The 13,766-nt window shown below is 40.9% G+C and overlaps 1 protein-coding gene across 1 annotated transcript in view; it reads left to right on the top strand.

Moving 5' to 3' along the window:
- Positions 1 to 702: 702 nt before the first annotated feature.
- Positions 703 to 13,766, top strand: part of NAALADL2 (N-acetylated alpha-linked acidic dipeptidase like 2) — a gene marked incomplete at its 5' end in the record, with an annotated part of 331,247 nt that continues 318,183 nt past the window's right edge. The window contains one exon of the mRNA XM_082056016.1: positions 703 to 745. Within this exon, the coding sequence (XP_081912142.1) occupies positions 703 to 745 (43 nt within the window). The remainder of the gene's footprint in view (positions 746 to 13,766) is intronic.

Here is a 13,766-nt window from a genome sequence, read left to right as displayed (position 1 = left end):
GAGAAAGAGGGGAAGAGAAGCAAAATAACCTTTTGTTTTGTTTATAAGCCCTTTCTGTTACATAGTCAAAACAATCTCAAAATTACAGTGTTCAAGTGAAGCATTTTCCTTGGAGGTAACCTTTGTGAAAGACACGGAAAGGGTGGTTTTGGTTTTGAGGTTCTTCGCGAAGATTTTGCCAAGGGGCACTGCATCTGCGGCGATGCTCGTTCTCCATGGTGGAAGGCTGTGGCTGCAGAGTTTCCATCCCGCGGAGACTGGCTTGATGGTTATCATTTAATTTTCCTATGAAGTGCAAACTCAGAGGATCTTGAAAATCAGTCACAAACTTTCTGTTGGCATTTTGACTAAAACACCTGCTGTGGAAGGAGAAGCATTCTTCAGATCACTATCGGTGTGAAAGTGAAAGGCAAGGGTGGGGAGCAAGGGAGCAGGAGAGTCCAGGAGGAGACAAAGCAGCCTTGCCTGAAGCACATGTTAATCAAAGCGAGATCAAAGGATATGATGTCAGTTTATAGAGAAACAGGTCAGGCAAGCCCAGGTAGCTCAGGAAGCAGGATGCTAATTATTCACAGAAGAAAGTCAGGTATACGGTTACCATGCTACAGTTGAAAGTCGGGAGGTCAAAACTTGCACAGCAACCGAGTCAACTTGATAGAACAGCTTGGTTTCTTACGCAGGGGAGTTTATAGTTTCCTAGAAATGGGAGAGAATGAGTCTGGTGTCCCAAGTCCGTCCCAACAAGGTAAGCACATGCAGCCTGCAAAATGCTGAGCTGTTTGGAGGTTTGGGGCATTGTCAGTCTCTGCATGTGGGAGCTTGTTTTGCTGTCGGCTGTTGCAGCGTGTGCTGCATGTCCACGCAAGGGGATGTGTTTTTGCATGTGCGTGTGTTCTGGGGGAAGGAGGAAATCCACAACCCTCATCTCAGCAATACATTGCTTTTAAAGAAACACTGCGGGAATTGGAGGGTAAGGGAAGATGTGATAAGATCCGTATAAGCAATCAGCACTGTGTTGTCAACAAAGGTTGCTTTAAACTTAAGGTGATTTGTGGAAGGTGAGGTTACCATTCTGTAAAGTATTTCAGTCTGCTGGAAATAATTTTTGGATAGGAAATGCTTTGCACAACTGTTTTGTGCAAATTGAGTACCTGTTGCATAGGAACAGGCTGTGGTAGATGCATAAAGATGATATTCTTTCCAGTTTGCATTCTTGGCTTATTCCAGGTTGTTGTCTGTTTTTTTTTTCTTCTGTGGGCTGTGCAAAGGTAACACCAACACATACAAAATAGCCCTTGTAAGCACTTGTGTGACTGAATGTAAGAACAGAACATTCTGTCCTAGGTGTTTTAAATTTTCAGTAGAAACCTGAACGCAACAGTTCATAAATCTTACTTAGTCCTTCTTTTACAACATTAATGTCAAATTTTTGCTTTGAGAAAGAATGTTTTCCCAGTAGCTCTTTTTTTCTTCTGACAGTTTTAACATCTCAGGAAATATTATCTTCTGAGGAATTATTCCATTATTTTATCATCTTAGCATTCAGTGTTTTTTTTCCCCTGGTATTCAACCCCTGTTTTTCTTTCGCTTACATTTACTGGTTTCATCCTGGCCTCTTTTTCATGCTTTCCATACCAGCAAGGAATAAAGCTTTGTATCTATTATTCGTTTTGCAAGAATCCTCAAGCTATTGTGAAATTTGCAAATGATTTTCCGAGAGCTGAAAAGGTAACTTTCTAGTCAACGAGAAGCTGTGTTACTATTTTTCCCTTGAAGTTATTCTTTTTATACACACAACCATGTTGTACTGGCGTTCAGATATGTGTTTCAGACCTGTGTTAATTGGAAATAACTCTGTTAATGCCAGAGCAGATTTGTTCTTGGAGAGCTTTTATTCCACTGCTTTTTTTTTTGTTGGTGTGTGTTAATAAGTATGTACATACTACCTGGAAAACATGCAGCAGCAAATTCAGTTTTGATCCACATTTTAATTTTGAAAAAAGCAACAGTAATGTTCAGTAGTGGACAGGTCTAAACCCTATTTCTGGCACAGCAATGAGAGAATTGGCATTGTTTCTTTCTTAACTCAGGATCTGACTTGAGGTTACAGTGAGTAGGGTTCAAAAATCTACCCTGCCTAGTTCTGATCTTGGTTTTCATTCTGTGAGGGTCTATTTCACTGCTGCTAATAAAATGATATTGATAAAACTGATGTGAAAAGTTTTCAGGCCCGTTGTATTTTGTACAGGTCTTTTGGGAACCACGGTTGTGATTGACTTAATTTTTGCTTTTTCTCCATTAGTGTGAATAAGCGTCGCCAAATGGAATTCCTCTTGATTTGCATTAATAGAAATGGGACAAGGATTAGGGCTGCACAGTAATACTATTTTTTAAAGATAAATGTTCTGGGCATACACACATACGCTCCCAGTATAAGTTTTTTCATTTGCTATCAATCTGATGTACTGGGTTATTTCCATATGTGCTTGTTTATAGAAAATGTCCAAAATAACTGGTGATTCAACTGTTGTTTTTTTTTTTTTAAGGAAAAAAAGGTGGAAAAATTAACATTACCTGTCAAAACCACTGCTAGTCAGACAACTTGCATTTCTTTTCATGTTATTTATTTTTAGAGAACTTGGCACTTGGGTGAATTACTGAAGGTCCCAGATTGACAGCCCTGGGGGCTGGCTTCACTTATTCATTAGCAAAAGAGACACGGCCTGGGCAGCAGGTGCACAAACCTCCTTGCTGTGCTTTACCTGTGTGCTGCGGTTCTGCAGCCTTTTTGAGGATCCAAAGGTTTCAGTTCTGTTCGCTCCTTGCCTTTCCCTGCAGCATTTTCTTCTAAGGGCACGACATAATGGTCTTGTGATGATTAGGTTTGTGCTCTAAAGACGACGCAGAGACCTTTATTTGATTTCACCAAACAGCCGTCAGATGGTGGAGAAGGCTTGAGGCTTACATAAGTCAGTAATTCTCGCCATCTGGTCAGTCAGTGAATATAAGGTCACTCTGCCGTCACAGCAGTTTTGTTTTGCGCCACGTACAGTACGTTCAGAGAATAAATTAGCTCTTGGTTCGATTCTGTTGTTATTCTGCTACTTCTGTCAATGCTTCAGCCCTCCATTTCTGTGGAGGCTCACGGCCAGGGTGTGACAACCAAAAAGAGCAAAGCCTCGAACAATGGGGCTTTGACTGCTCGCCATCAATTGATTCAAGGGAGCACACTGACAGCCCTTCAAAAATGCACTGCAACTAACTGAGAACATCTTGTATTTTTGTGGCGCTTTTTTTTTGTGGTTTTCTTGTTGTTTTTTTTTTTCTTTCAGAATCAAGCTCCACGAGTTGTTGTTTTGTCTTCTGTGAATTAAGTACTGTTTACTGGAGAGTATGACAATATTAGCCCCACAAGATGCAATTACTGTAAATTTTAGATTTATGATATTGTACATCAGTTGTAATTGATTTTACACTGTATTGCATTGCTGGATGATCATAGTAGTTTTGCTCCCTTGCTAAGTGTGTGTAATGCAGGCTTCTCTCTCTGGTCCACAGAGGACAGAGTTAAAAATTGACAAGTTCAAGTTAAAACAGCTTATTCTTCCAGTTCTTGGGAGGCACAGTAAGTGCGCAAGAATGAGAGGAGGCATATGAGTATTATAAATACATCATCCTGAAAAATGCGGGTTTTTTTCAGGGTTCCCTTATTTGCTGTTTATTAGCATATCTAAAGCATTTTTATACACTATTTCATTATATACATCTTTAATATAAACATATGATTAGGTAAGTATAATATTTCTTAAAAATAATTTTCAGCAGGTTCAGATTCCTTTCGTAATTAATCTGGACTTTGGATCAGCTCCAAAGTGTGCATTCCTTAGGGTTTGTTCTTGTGTTCTGATGTTGATTTTTAGATCAATATATATGTAGTCTCGTGAAACATTTAGAGACCAAGTCTAAAAGAAGCGACTATTTCTTTTTGCTGAGAAAGGTAACAGAAAAATATCAAGAGCCTGCATAAAGAATATGGCATGCTTGTATGGGGCAGTGGGGATTAAAAAGGAATGTTCCAGAAATGAATTTTTGAATGGTGTTTTTTCAGTCTCAAGCTTTCTTAATGAGAGGCCTTGTTGGCCACCAGGTCTGCCCTGCTTGTTGAATTATGAACAGTCTTGTTTCAGGTTTGTGCTTTTGAGCAAGACTCTGAATAATGCTAACAAATGCTGTAATCAGCTGCGGTTATTAAGTGGGATTCTAACAAAAGGTGGTAACTCTGAAGATCCATTGTAAAAATGCTTCCTCCCCACTTTGCATTCAGTGACCTGAGAACTGAGTGCCTGTTTGCTCTCTGGACAGGAATTAGCAGAACATCGTTGGGTCCCTCCTTGGCTCTTTTTGAAGGATAATAGTGAGGGTTTCCTGTGACAGCATTTCTTATATAGATTGGCTCTATTCACCAACCAGGTACAGCAACAATGGGTAATTTAAAATAATTCATTTTATTGCTGCCTCCTGTAGATTTTTGACTTGCATTTCAAAGTGGTGAATCTAGAGAGCTGGAGAAGTATGTTCTGATCACTATCCTGGTGCTGTGAAAAATATGAGATTCAAATAGTCCTGCAGAGCCATCAGCAGCTGGATCAGCACAGAGTACTCTTTTGACTTCGGCTTAAGTCATTCCAACATTTTTAGGTGCTTTTAACTCTTTTATCACAGGTATGCTATTTTTTTTTAGGCTTTGATTTCCCGGTTCGTATGTGCTCATGAATTAGGGGTTGGGATTTTGGTTCTACAGAAATATCCTCATGATCATAACCATATTAAAACTGAGAAAACTGCATAAATTGAAATATGATAACAGTGAATCTCTCTCCAATGGTGAGAGTCCACTGCGGAACTGGATATGGGACCCAAGACTTCCAGCTCCCAATCTGCTTCTTATTATTGTTGTTTTGCTGTTATAATCCTTTCCATTTCTTAGAGGTATGCTGCAGGTGATTGCATCCTAATATATATGCCTGAAAATGAAACAAGATTGCAACATCTTGCTGCAATACATAGAACTGAAATTGAAAATGTAGGAGATGTATAGTAAAAGGATGATGTTTGCAAAGTGTCTCAAAACATTTCCTTGTCATCTTGATCATAAAGCTACTTTAAACTTCGAATTTCTACCAAATGTAGAAATAAGCTCTTGTCGGCAGTAGGGTCTATCAGATGAAGTTTTTGCCACTCAGGGATGTGATCCAAGGGAAGCTGTTGATTTTCTACCCCAGCACATCATTCTTCAGTGTGTGTGGTAAGCATTATATTTATTTTGGCTGCTCCTGTACCTCTTTTCTCTGAAAGTATGTTCGTTACTGGAGAAAAGTAAAGAACTTGAGATTGATGCAGAGGGAATATCAATATAGTTTTAGCAGTTCAGGCAAAATAATCCAAAGTTTATGTAAACTTCTTATGCAGTTATGACACTAGTTCATAATCTAAAGAGTGCTTTGCATTCATAGAAGGTCATAACAAAAGGTCTCTTATTCCTCCTCTTTCAAGTACTGGAAGTTTTCTGGAAGTGGTTGGAATTTTTTCCATCTCTGTACAGGGATGCTTTCCATAGTCCTGGTGGAAAACATGGTGATGGGGGGGTGTATTTTATTTGTCTTTTTCCTTTGAAAAACAGCATCTCCACAGATCACCACCACAAATGAGGTGGTATAATCCTGGGACAGTATCGTAAACAGCATTTCTGTCTTGCATTGGGTTGTTGAGATGTGCTTCTTAAAGACAAGCAAGGTAGTTTTCTACATTGCAATATTTGTTGCGATCAAGGTTGGTTGTTTTTTTTTTTCCCCCTACATCTTTAGTTTTGTTTTGTGTGTTGGCATCTCCTGCCCTCCCCTCACCCCTTCCAGCCTGGTCTATTAATTAGTCCCTTCAACTGACGATATTCTTAATATTCCATTAGGTTTATGGACATTGCATGACTGTAATGTAGTATCGTTACATTGTAATATAGTATGCTTTGAGAAATGATGAAAAAGTAGTACTGAAAGAATTTCTACTTTTCAGTGATTGTTGTGCTCCTGGGTTGTGTTTTCTATACCATTATCATTGCTATTTAAGTTGGATTCGAGCCAGCAGAAGAAATATCAGGTTTTTTAGGACATATAGGCCAATTAAAAAGAGTACTGACACAGTACCTCTGCAATAACGTTCTCCCACGTAGTGCGTAGTGAATGTTCAAAAATTTGAAACGGGTCACTGTAAATTTCAAATCTGGAGACTTGGTTTTCTTAGTTTTCCATTCTTAGTTGCTAAGGGTGACTCTCTGCATTTCCAGATTTTCATTATATATATATGTAGTATTATGTATAATATATCCTGAGGTGTATGAAGCAACTCTGTATTAGCGGAAGGCAAATTTTAATTAGCATTTGAGTAACTTTTAATCTCATTCACCTGTTTCTAATTGTTTGGGGGAGAAACTGTACTGCTTCAATTCACCCTTCTGAAACTATTAATGATTTGTTAAACCAAGAGCACACCATGAAGGTATTCAAACAAAGCATGACAGACGCATAAAGTCTTTTATGTCACATCATGTGCGTGTGCCTTGAGAAGAGGTGGAGAAGTGCACTGGGTAAGGACTCTTAGTGCTGTTGCTTTTTTGTCCTACAGGTTTCAGTAGTTATTGCGAGTTGCCATGGTCGTGGCAGGTAGTTAAAATTTAACACATGTACAGAAGTTGAGGGGTTGCATGTGGCTGTTTTAGCCTTAATTACTAAGGAAATGAGCCTTCTGTAGTTGTGTTATATCTATCAGATGAACTTAAAAATGTTCAGGCAAAATTCAGGTATTTTGGATATTCCTCTGGAAGAACGTTTTTCCGGAAGATTTTTATCAGAGATCACTTGTTTTATGCAACAATAAATGTAGCTGAAATGTACCTGTCATAGGTATGGGGGAGAGAGGGAGAAAACAAGTTCAATTACTTTTCAGTGACTTTAGTTCTTCCTATGCTGTGATTAGTTTTTAATTACACAGACAGCTGTGCAACCCCAGGGAAGTGAGGACATGTCCACACCTACAGAACAAAATGCTGCCTGGTTTGCTGAAGAAGAGTGCATATTTGTCAGAAATATTGTGATTTCTTTACCTATTATGGAATTTTCTAGCCCTGATTATTTCAGAGGGTTAAAAGGAACACTGTAAGGATGCAGTCCAGCTGTATTTTATATCCATGTCATAGTTGTGACGATTTTAGCAATCTCACAGTTGTGGAATATATAGAACTGTGAACAGTAACTGCAAAACTGTTTCTTAGCAGTCAGAGAAGCAAGAGAAATTTACATGATCCATGTCAGGGAAGTAGCTGAAACCACTGGAAAACAATGGTTACCTTTAAGGAGACTTGCCCTGTTCTTCACTCTTAAGAAAGACATGCAAGTTCTGTGTAGCAGTGCAGAAGTTTTTTGCTTGAACTTTTAGTTTCTGGTCGTGTTCACTTCAGGACGGTATTTCAGCTGGTGCAGAGCCCTGGGCTGCCTTGGGCTGACACTGGTGTGGGGTCTGTTCTTGCTGCACCTGCTGCTGCCTTTTTCCAGTTTTGTGTTTCTGTCAAGGAAGGGAGCCAGGAGGCCTGTGTGGTTGAATAGGGGTCTGTTGGGTATGCTCAAGCAGAAGAGGAGAGTTTACAGGTCATGGAAGCAGGGGCTAGCCACTTGGGAGGAATATAAGGCTGCTGTTAGAGGATGTAGGAAGGCAGCTAGGATAGCCAAGGCCTCCTTAGAATTACAGCTGGCGAGAGGGGTCAAGGACAGCAAAAAGAACTTTTTCAAATACATAGCAGATAAAACTAATACCAGAGGCAATGTAGGCCCACTGATGAATGGGGTGGGGGCCCTGGTGGCAGAAGATACAGAGAAGGCAGAATTACTGAATGCCTTCTTTGTCTCTGTCTACTCTGCCGGAGGCTGTCCTGGGGAGCCCTGTACCCCTGAGACCCTGGATGAAGCCAGGTCAATGGAGGAGTTTGCTTTAGTCGATGAGGACTGGGTTAGGGAGCAATTAAATAGTCTGGACATTCATAAATCCATGGGTCCAGATGGGATGCATCCGCGGGTGCTGAGGGAGCTGGCTGAAGTCATTGCTGGACCGCTCTCCATCATCTTTGCCAAGTCTTGGGAAACGGGAGAGGTGCCCGAGGATTGGAGGAAAGCAAATGTCACTCCAGTCTTCAAAAAGGGCAAGAAGGAGGACCCGGGTAATTATAGACCGGTCAGCCTCACCTCTGTCCCTGGGAAAGTAATGGAACAGCTTGTCCTTGGTGCCATCTCAAGGCATATCAAGGATAAGAGGGTTATTAGGGGCAGTCAGCATGGCTTTACCAAGGGTAGGTCATGCTTGACCAACCTCATAGCCTTTTATGAGAATGTAACAAGGTGGATGGATGATGGCAGAGCGGTGGATGTGCTCTACCTTGACTTCAGTAAAGCCTTTGACACAGTCTCCCACAGCATCCTCACAGCTAAGTTGAGGAGGTGTGGTCTAGACAATAGAGTAGTGAGGTGGGTTGCAAACTGGCTTAGGGAGAGAAGCCAGAGAGTGGTAGTCAATGGTGCGGAGTCTAGTTGGAGGCCAGTATCTAGTGGAGTGCCCCAGGGGTCAGTGCTGGGGCCAATATTATTCAATATATTCATTAACGACTTGGACGAGGGAATTGAGTGTACTATCAGCAAGTTTGCTGATGACACTAAGCTGGGAGGAGTGGCTGACACGCCGGAGGGCTGTGCTGCCATCCAGCGGGACCTGGACAGGCTGGAGAGTTGGGCGGGGAATAACCTAATGAAATTTAACAAGGGCAAGTGTAGAGTCCTGCATCTGGGCAGGAACAACCCCAGGTTCCAGTATAGGTTGGGAGATTACATATTAGAGAGCAGTGTAGGGGAAAGGGACCTGGGGGTCCTGGTGGACAACAGGATGACCATGAGCCAGCACTGTGCCCTTGTGGCCAGGAAGGCCAATGGCATCCTGGGGTGTATTAGAAGGGGGGTGGTTAGTAGATCAAGAGAGGTCCTCCTTCCCCTCTACTCCACCCTGGTGAGACCCCATCTGGAATATTGTGTCCAGTTCTGGGCCCCTCAGTTCAAGAAGGACAGGGAACTGCTGGAGAGGGTCCAGCGTAGGGCAACCAAGATGATTAAGGGAGTGGAGCACCTCCCTTATGAAGAAAGGCTGAGGGAGCTGGGTCTCTTTAGTTTGGAGAAGAGGAGACTAAGGGGGGACCTTATTAATGTTTATAAATATATAAAGGGTGAGTGCCATGGGGATGGAGCCAGGCTCTTCTCGGTGGCAAACAATGATAGGACAAGGGGTAATGGGATCAAGCTGGAACACGAGAGGTTCCACTTAAATTTGAGAAGAAACTTCTTCTCAGTGAGGGTGACAGAGCACTGGAACAGGCTGCCCAGGGAAGTTGTGGAGTGTCCTTCTCTGGAGACATTGAAAACCCGCCTGGACATGTTCCTGTGCGACCTCACCTAGGTGTTCCTGCTCCAGCAGGGGGATTGGACTAGATGATCTTTTGAGGTCCCTTCCAATCCCAAACATACCGTGATACCGTGATATTCTGGTCATATACTGAAGCTGTTCTTAGGACTGAGGAGAATAAAAAGCATAAACGAAGGTTATGCTAGATGTGTCCCTGTAGAAATAATCATAGAAAGCGGAGGGGAGATCTTTAGCATGAATGTTACTGTGAATCTGCAGAGATAGCTGTAGTTTCATAGTAGCTGGCTTTGTCAATTTGTATATGTATTCATCTTTTTCTTCCAACAGTGCTTCTATAGAAGTGCCATTTCTGCTGTCTGTGTAAGCTCAGCTTTATGTGCCTTCACAACACAATTAAGTTTACCGCATTTTATTCCTGCTAGTGCTGCAAAGAGGGGCTGAGTCAGACTGTGTTTGTTCTTGTGCTTCATCAGCAGAAATGTTTACCAACTTTCTAGTTATATTTTATTTGTGAAAAGGCGATGAAAGTAATGGGGTTGCACTGGTATCAGAGGGTCTAATTTGGCCTGTGTTGTTATTAGCATTGATTGAAATAAGAAATAAACCAGTTTTACTTCCACTGCCCAAGGCCGAATTTTTAGGGCTGACAAGAAACAAATATACATCTTTCCACTTCTAAACTGAGTGTATTTAACCCAAAAGTCTGAGAGTTACAGTAGACCCAAATCATGGCAATGTTGGTTGTGCAGCAGAATAGGGTTTTTTTTCTCCTCATCCTCAATCAACTTTTCTCTCTTCTCTTTTGCTGTCCTTTCTCTCTTCAAGTCTCTTCCCAGTATGGCTTGCACGGATGAAAGCCTAGGTGGACTATTTGGGTTATCAATATAAAACCATGCCAATAGTCCAGTAGATGAAATTACAGATACCACATCACTCCCTGTTCGGGCAGTGTTGAGGACTCCGGTGCCTTGCACGCCATCCCTGGGCAGCTGCCTCCCTGTCACAGCAGCTTCATGGCAGTCGAGCTCTAAGGGGCTTTAAATCCAGGTCTCTGTTAATTCATGGGCATCCTGGCCATCCACCTGTGAACTGTAGTATAGCCGATGGTTAATGAACAGCGAATTGTATAAATCCGTTTCCTCTACATACCTAAACAACAAAATGTTTATAACTGTTGCTTTGCTGATATAGAGAATTTTTCCTATTTACTTGTTCTATGCTTACCAGATTACATGTAAAAACCATAAAATCCTTTATATTATCCATAAACACAATAAAAAAATGCTACACTACATAACTTTGACTTAGTCAATAATTCTAGGCTTAGCCTGAGGGGTTGAAAAGAAAATTATTCCTGTTACAAATTTTAATTATGCCATAAACTTTGGGAAATAACTATTGATCTTCAGCATCTGGCATCAGAAATGTTGCCTGCTTTTTTTTGGTTATTTAGTTTGTTAGTAGCATTGTCATATAGGATAAAAATAAAAAAGTCAGAGGAGATGAAAATATAACATATGCAAATGAGAATATTTTGGTTTGTTTATGTACTAAAAATATTTTATTACTGAAGTTTTCTGTTTCTTACCAGATTTTTTTAGCTATCTCCAGAGAAATTTGCATTTGAGATGCAAGAAAGCAAATTCTAATTCTAGCAAAGACCCTTTTTCACCATGGGATGCTATAAAGGAGACAGTATGTTTCTTGTCTTAGAGGTACGTTTAAAATTGCAATTGCAATTCAATTGACTTTTCTCTGATGTGGAAAAACTGTAATTTCAAGGACCAGATAAGACAAAGGCTAGAGCCTTATTTCTGTGGTTTTTTTGCCTTAAATCAGTGCTGTTAGACAATGGGTGTCAGTGTAAAAATTCTGTCTGGCTTAAAATAGTGAAATTCTGATCTGAGTCAGTGGCAAAGGTAGCATTGCTCTTCAGCACCGGGAGCTCTTACTTGGATGTCGCAGAGTAGGAGGAAGAGCTTTTTAAAGTGTTTGAATTTCAGAACAGCATGTAATGAGCACAGCATTAGAAATGCTGACAACTTTTCTAATCATAATAAGGCCTAGGGCCAAATGTGTTGTTTCATGGCATTTCTACTTATGGTTGATGAGGTTTGACTGTAGGGGAAAGATGAAGGAGAACTGAGGTGATCCCCGAAATAGTCATTTCAGGTGACTGGAAATACAGGCTGCACTCCTTAAAGTATCAGTGCGAGGATCCTTGTAGGCAGAGTAGGGTAAAGCTCCCTTTCTTTTGCCCTACCCAAAATGGTCTTTGAGGAGATGCTGTGGTCTTTGAGAAGATGTACCCTCATTTTGAGGTAATGGTGGAAGGTAGTTTTTCCTTCCAGGGGAACTGGAGCTACATAGAGAGAACTCGCTGAGGAAAAATGGGTTAGAGAGCTCCAAATAACCGGCCCTTAGAAGGACAAAAGGGGGCAGCTCACTGCAATGACAGAGTGATGGAGACTCTTGGAGTCATGAGAAGATGCTTGTGGGACCAAAAAGTGCTTGTTTTCTTTCCAAATGTCTGTATCATGTAAAGCACGAAGCTAGTTTGTGTGGTCCTGAGAATTGTGCCAAACTATTGTATTAATAGTTGTATTTCAGTTGGCTTAATACAAAGATATAGTGAACCTAATCTTAGTGCCAAATACTGTGTTGACGCTTCTGTATTAAAAGGTTGGTTGTAAAACTGTAGTGTGGGGGTAGACTGCTCCGTAAGGGAAACTCCCAGAACACCTTTGAGAAATATTGTACTTTACTCCCTTTCACCCCTTACTTTTCAACAAGGGCTGGTTGCACATCTGTCACTTTCTCCTTGCTAGTTGTACTGATATTCTCATGTTTTTAGCACCCCGTTGTGAGTGCTGATATAGAGTGGCATCTGAAGTTTCTCAAACTTTGTGTATGTTACTGCGATGCTGTGACCTCTTATTGAATAAGTAAACTAAGCAAAGTAGGACAAAGCTGACTTGAGAGAGGCAGCTTGTTGTAGCTGTTGCCAGCTCTTTGGTAGGAAATTGCTCCCTCATAAGAGTATCTGCCAGTGGTGTATTGATGCTTGAACCCTTCTGGCTGACTTCTGGCTGACTAGCCTTGAAGACAAGGGGAACAAAAAATGTCATTGAGGCTTGCAGGCATTTGAGGTGGCCAAACTGACAGGTTGCACTCCAGCAGGTAAACGGAAGACTATTAAGAACACACAGAGACAAAATGTGTTGTGTGAGCGTCGAGTGTTTTGTTGGGATGAGCCTTGGGGAGGAAGACAGCTGTGGCCTTTTCAAGGACATGGAGCAATGATGCAGTCTTTGAAGGCTTTCTATAGCAAGTTCTGACTTAAATATTTTCATATAAGACTAAACATCTCAATTGAAACACACATCTGCATTCTCTTTATAGAGCAGGATTAAGGTGGCATTTCTATCTGACTGCAGAGCCCTTGGTAAAGTTAAAAGCATTGCACTACCCCCAGTTCTGTCTTCTCTGAAGAACCCTAGTACTACTTGAATAATTTTTTTAATATACTTTAATTTTTTGAAAAAAAAAATAAACGTGTGAAATGTATGCATTTTTATGGCAAAAAATCCATTGAAATGCCCAGAGCTCTCTCTAAAAACTTCCAGCAGTTTGCAAACCTAGGCCTGCCTTGATTTTTTGCTCCTTTGCAGTTACCCTTTATCCATTTAATTTGGGCCTTGTACTCCAGAAGAGTTCTGCCATCTGTGTGTTGAGTCATATATTTTGGTGACAAAGGGAAGCTCAATAAGTTGAAAAATGTAAGCTCTAATTTTTATATACTCTACTTTTTATGTATTGTTTCTGGCTGGCAGGTCAGATTTGTACTACTGCCATATGCAGCAACTTAAAATTCATGGTGGTGTGTCACTGCGGCTTCTACACTGAAGCCGCCACACCAGAGAACTATTAACTTTCAGTTAATGATAACAGAAAATGTTTTATAATAAACTGTGAAATAACCTAATCATCTGCAAAAGGTGTAAAGATTTTATATTAAAATGCAATTAACTTCTGCTTTTTTTGTTGTTTCTTCTTAACAAATTGGTTATGTAAGACATACAACTAATTGGCTTTTGCTTTGGAGGGAATTTGTGTTTGGTATAACATGGTGTCTGCCCTAACAATAGCTGACTGCCACTGAATTTTCTGATGTTTCCATGTAGGGAGATGGACCCCTTTTTGGTAGGAGCAGAAAAAAGAAAACGGTAGCTTACACCTGTTAAAGCTGGGTGCAG

The sequence above is a fragment of the Streptopelia decaocto genome (genome assembly GCF_964273445.1).
Source record: "Streptopelia decaocto genome assembly, chromosome: 6".
NCBI lineage: Eukaryota > Metazoa > Chordata > Aves > Columbiformes > Columbidae > Streptopelia > Streptopelia decaocto.
This window is presented reverse-complemented; position numbering and strand designations above follow the sequence as displayed.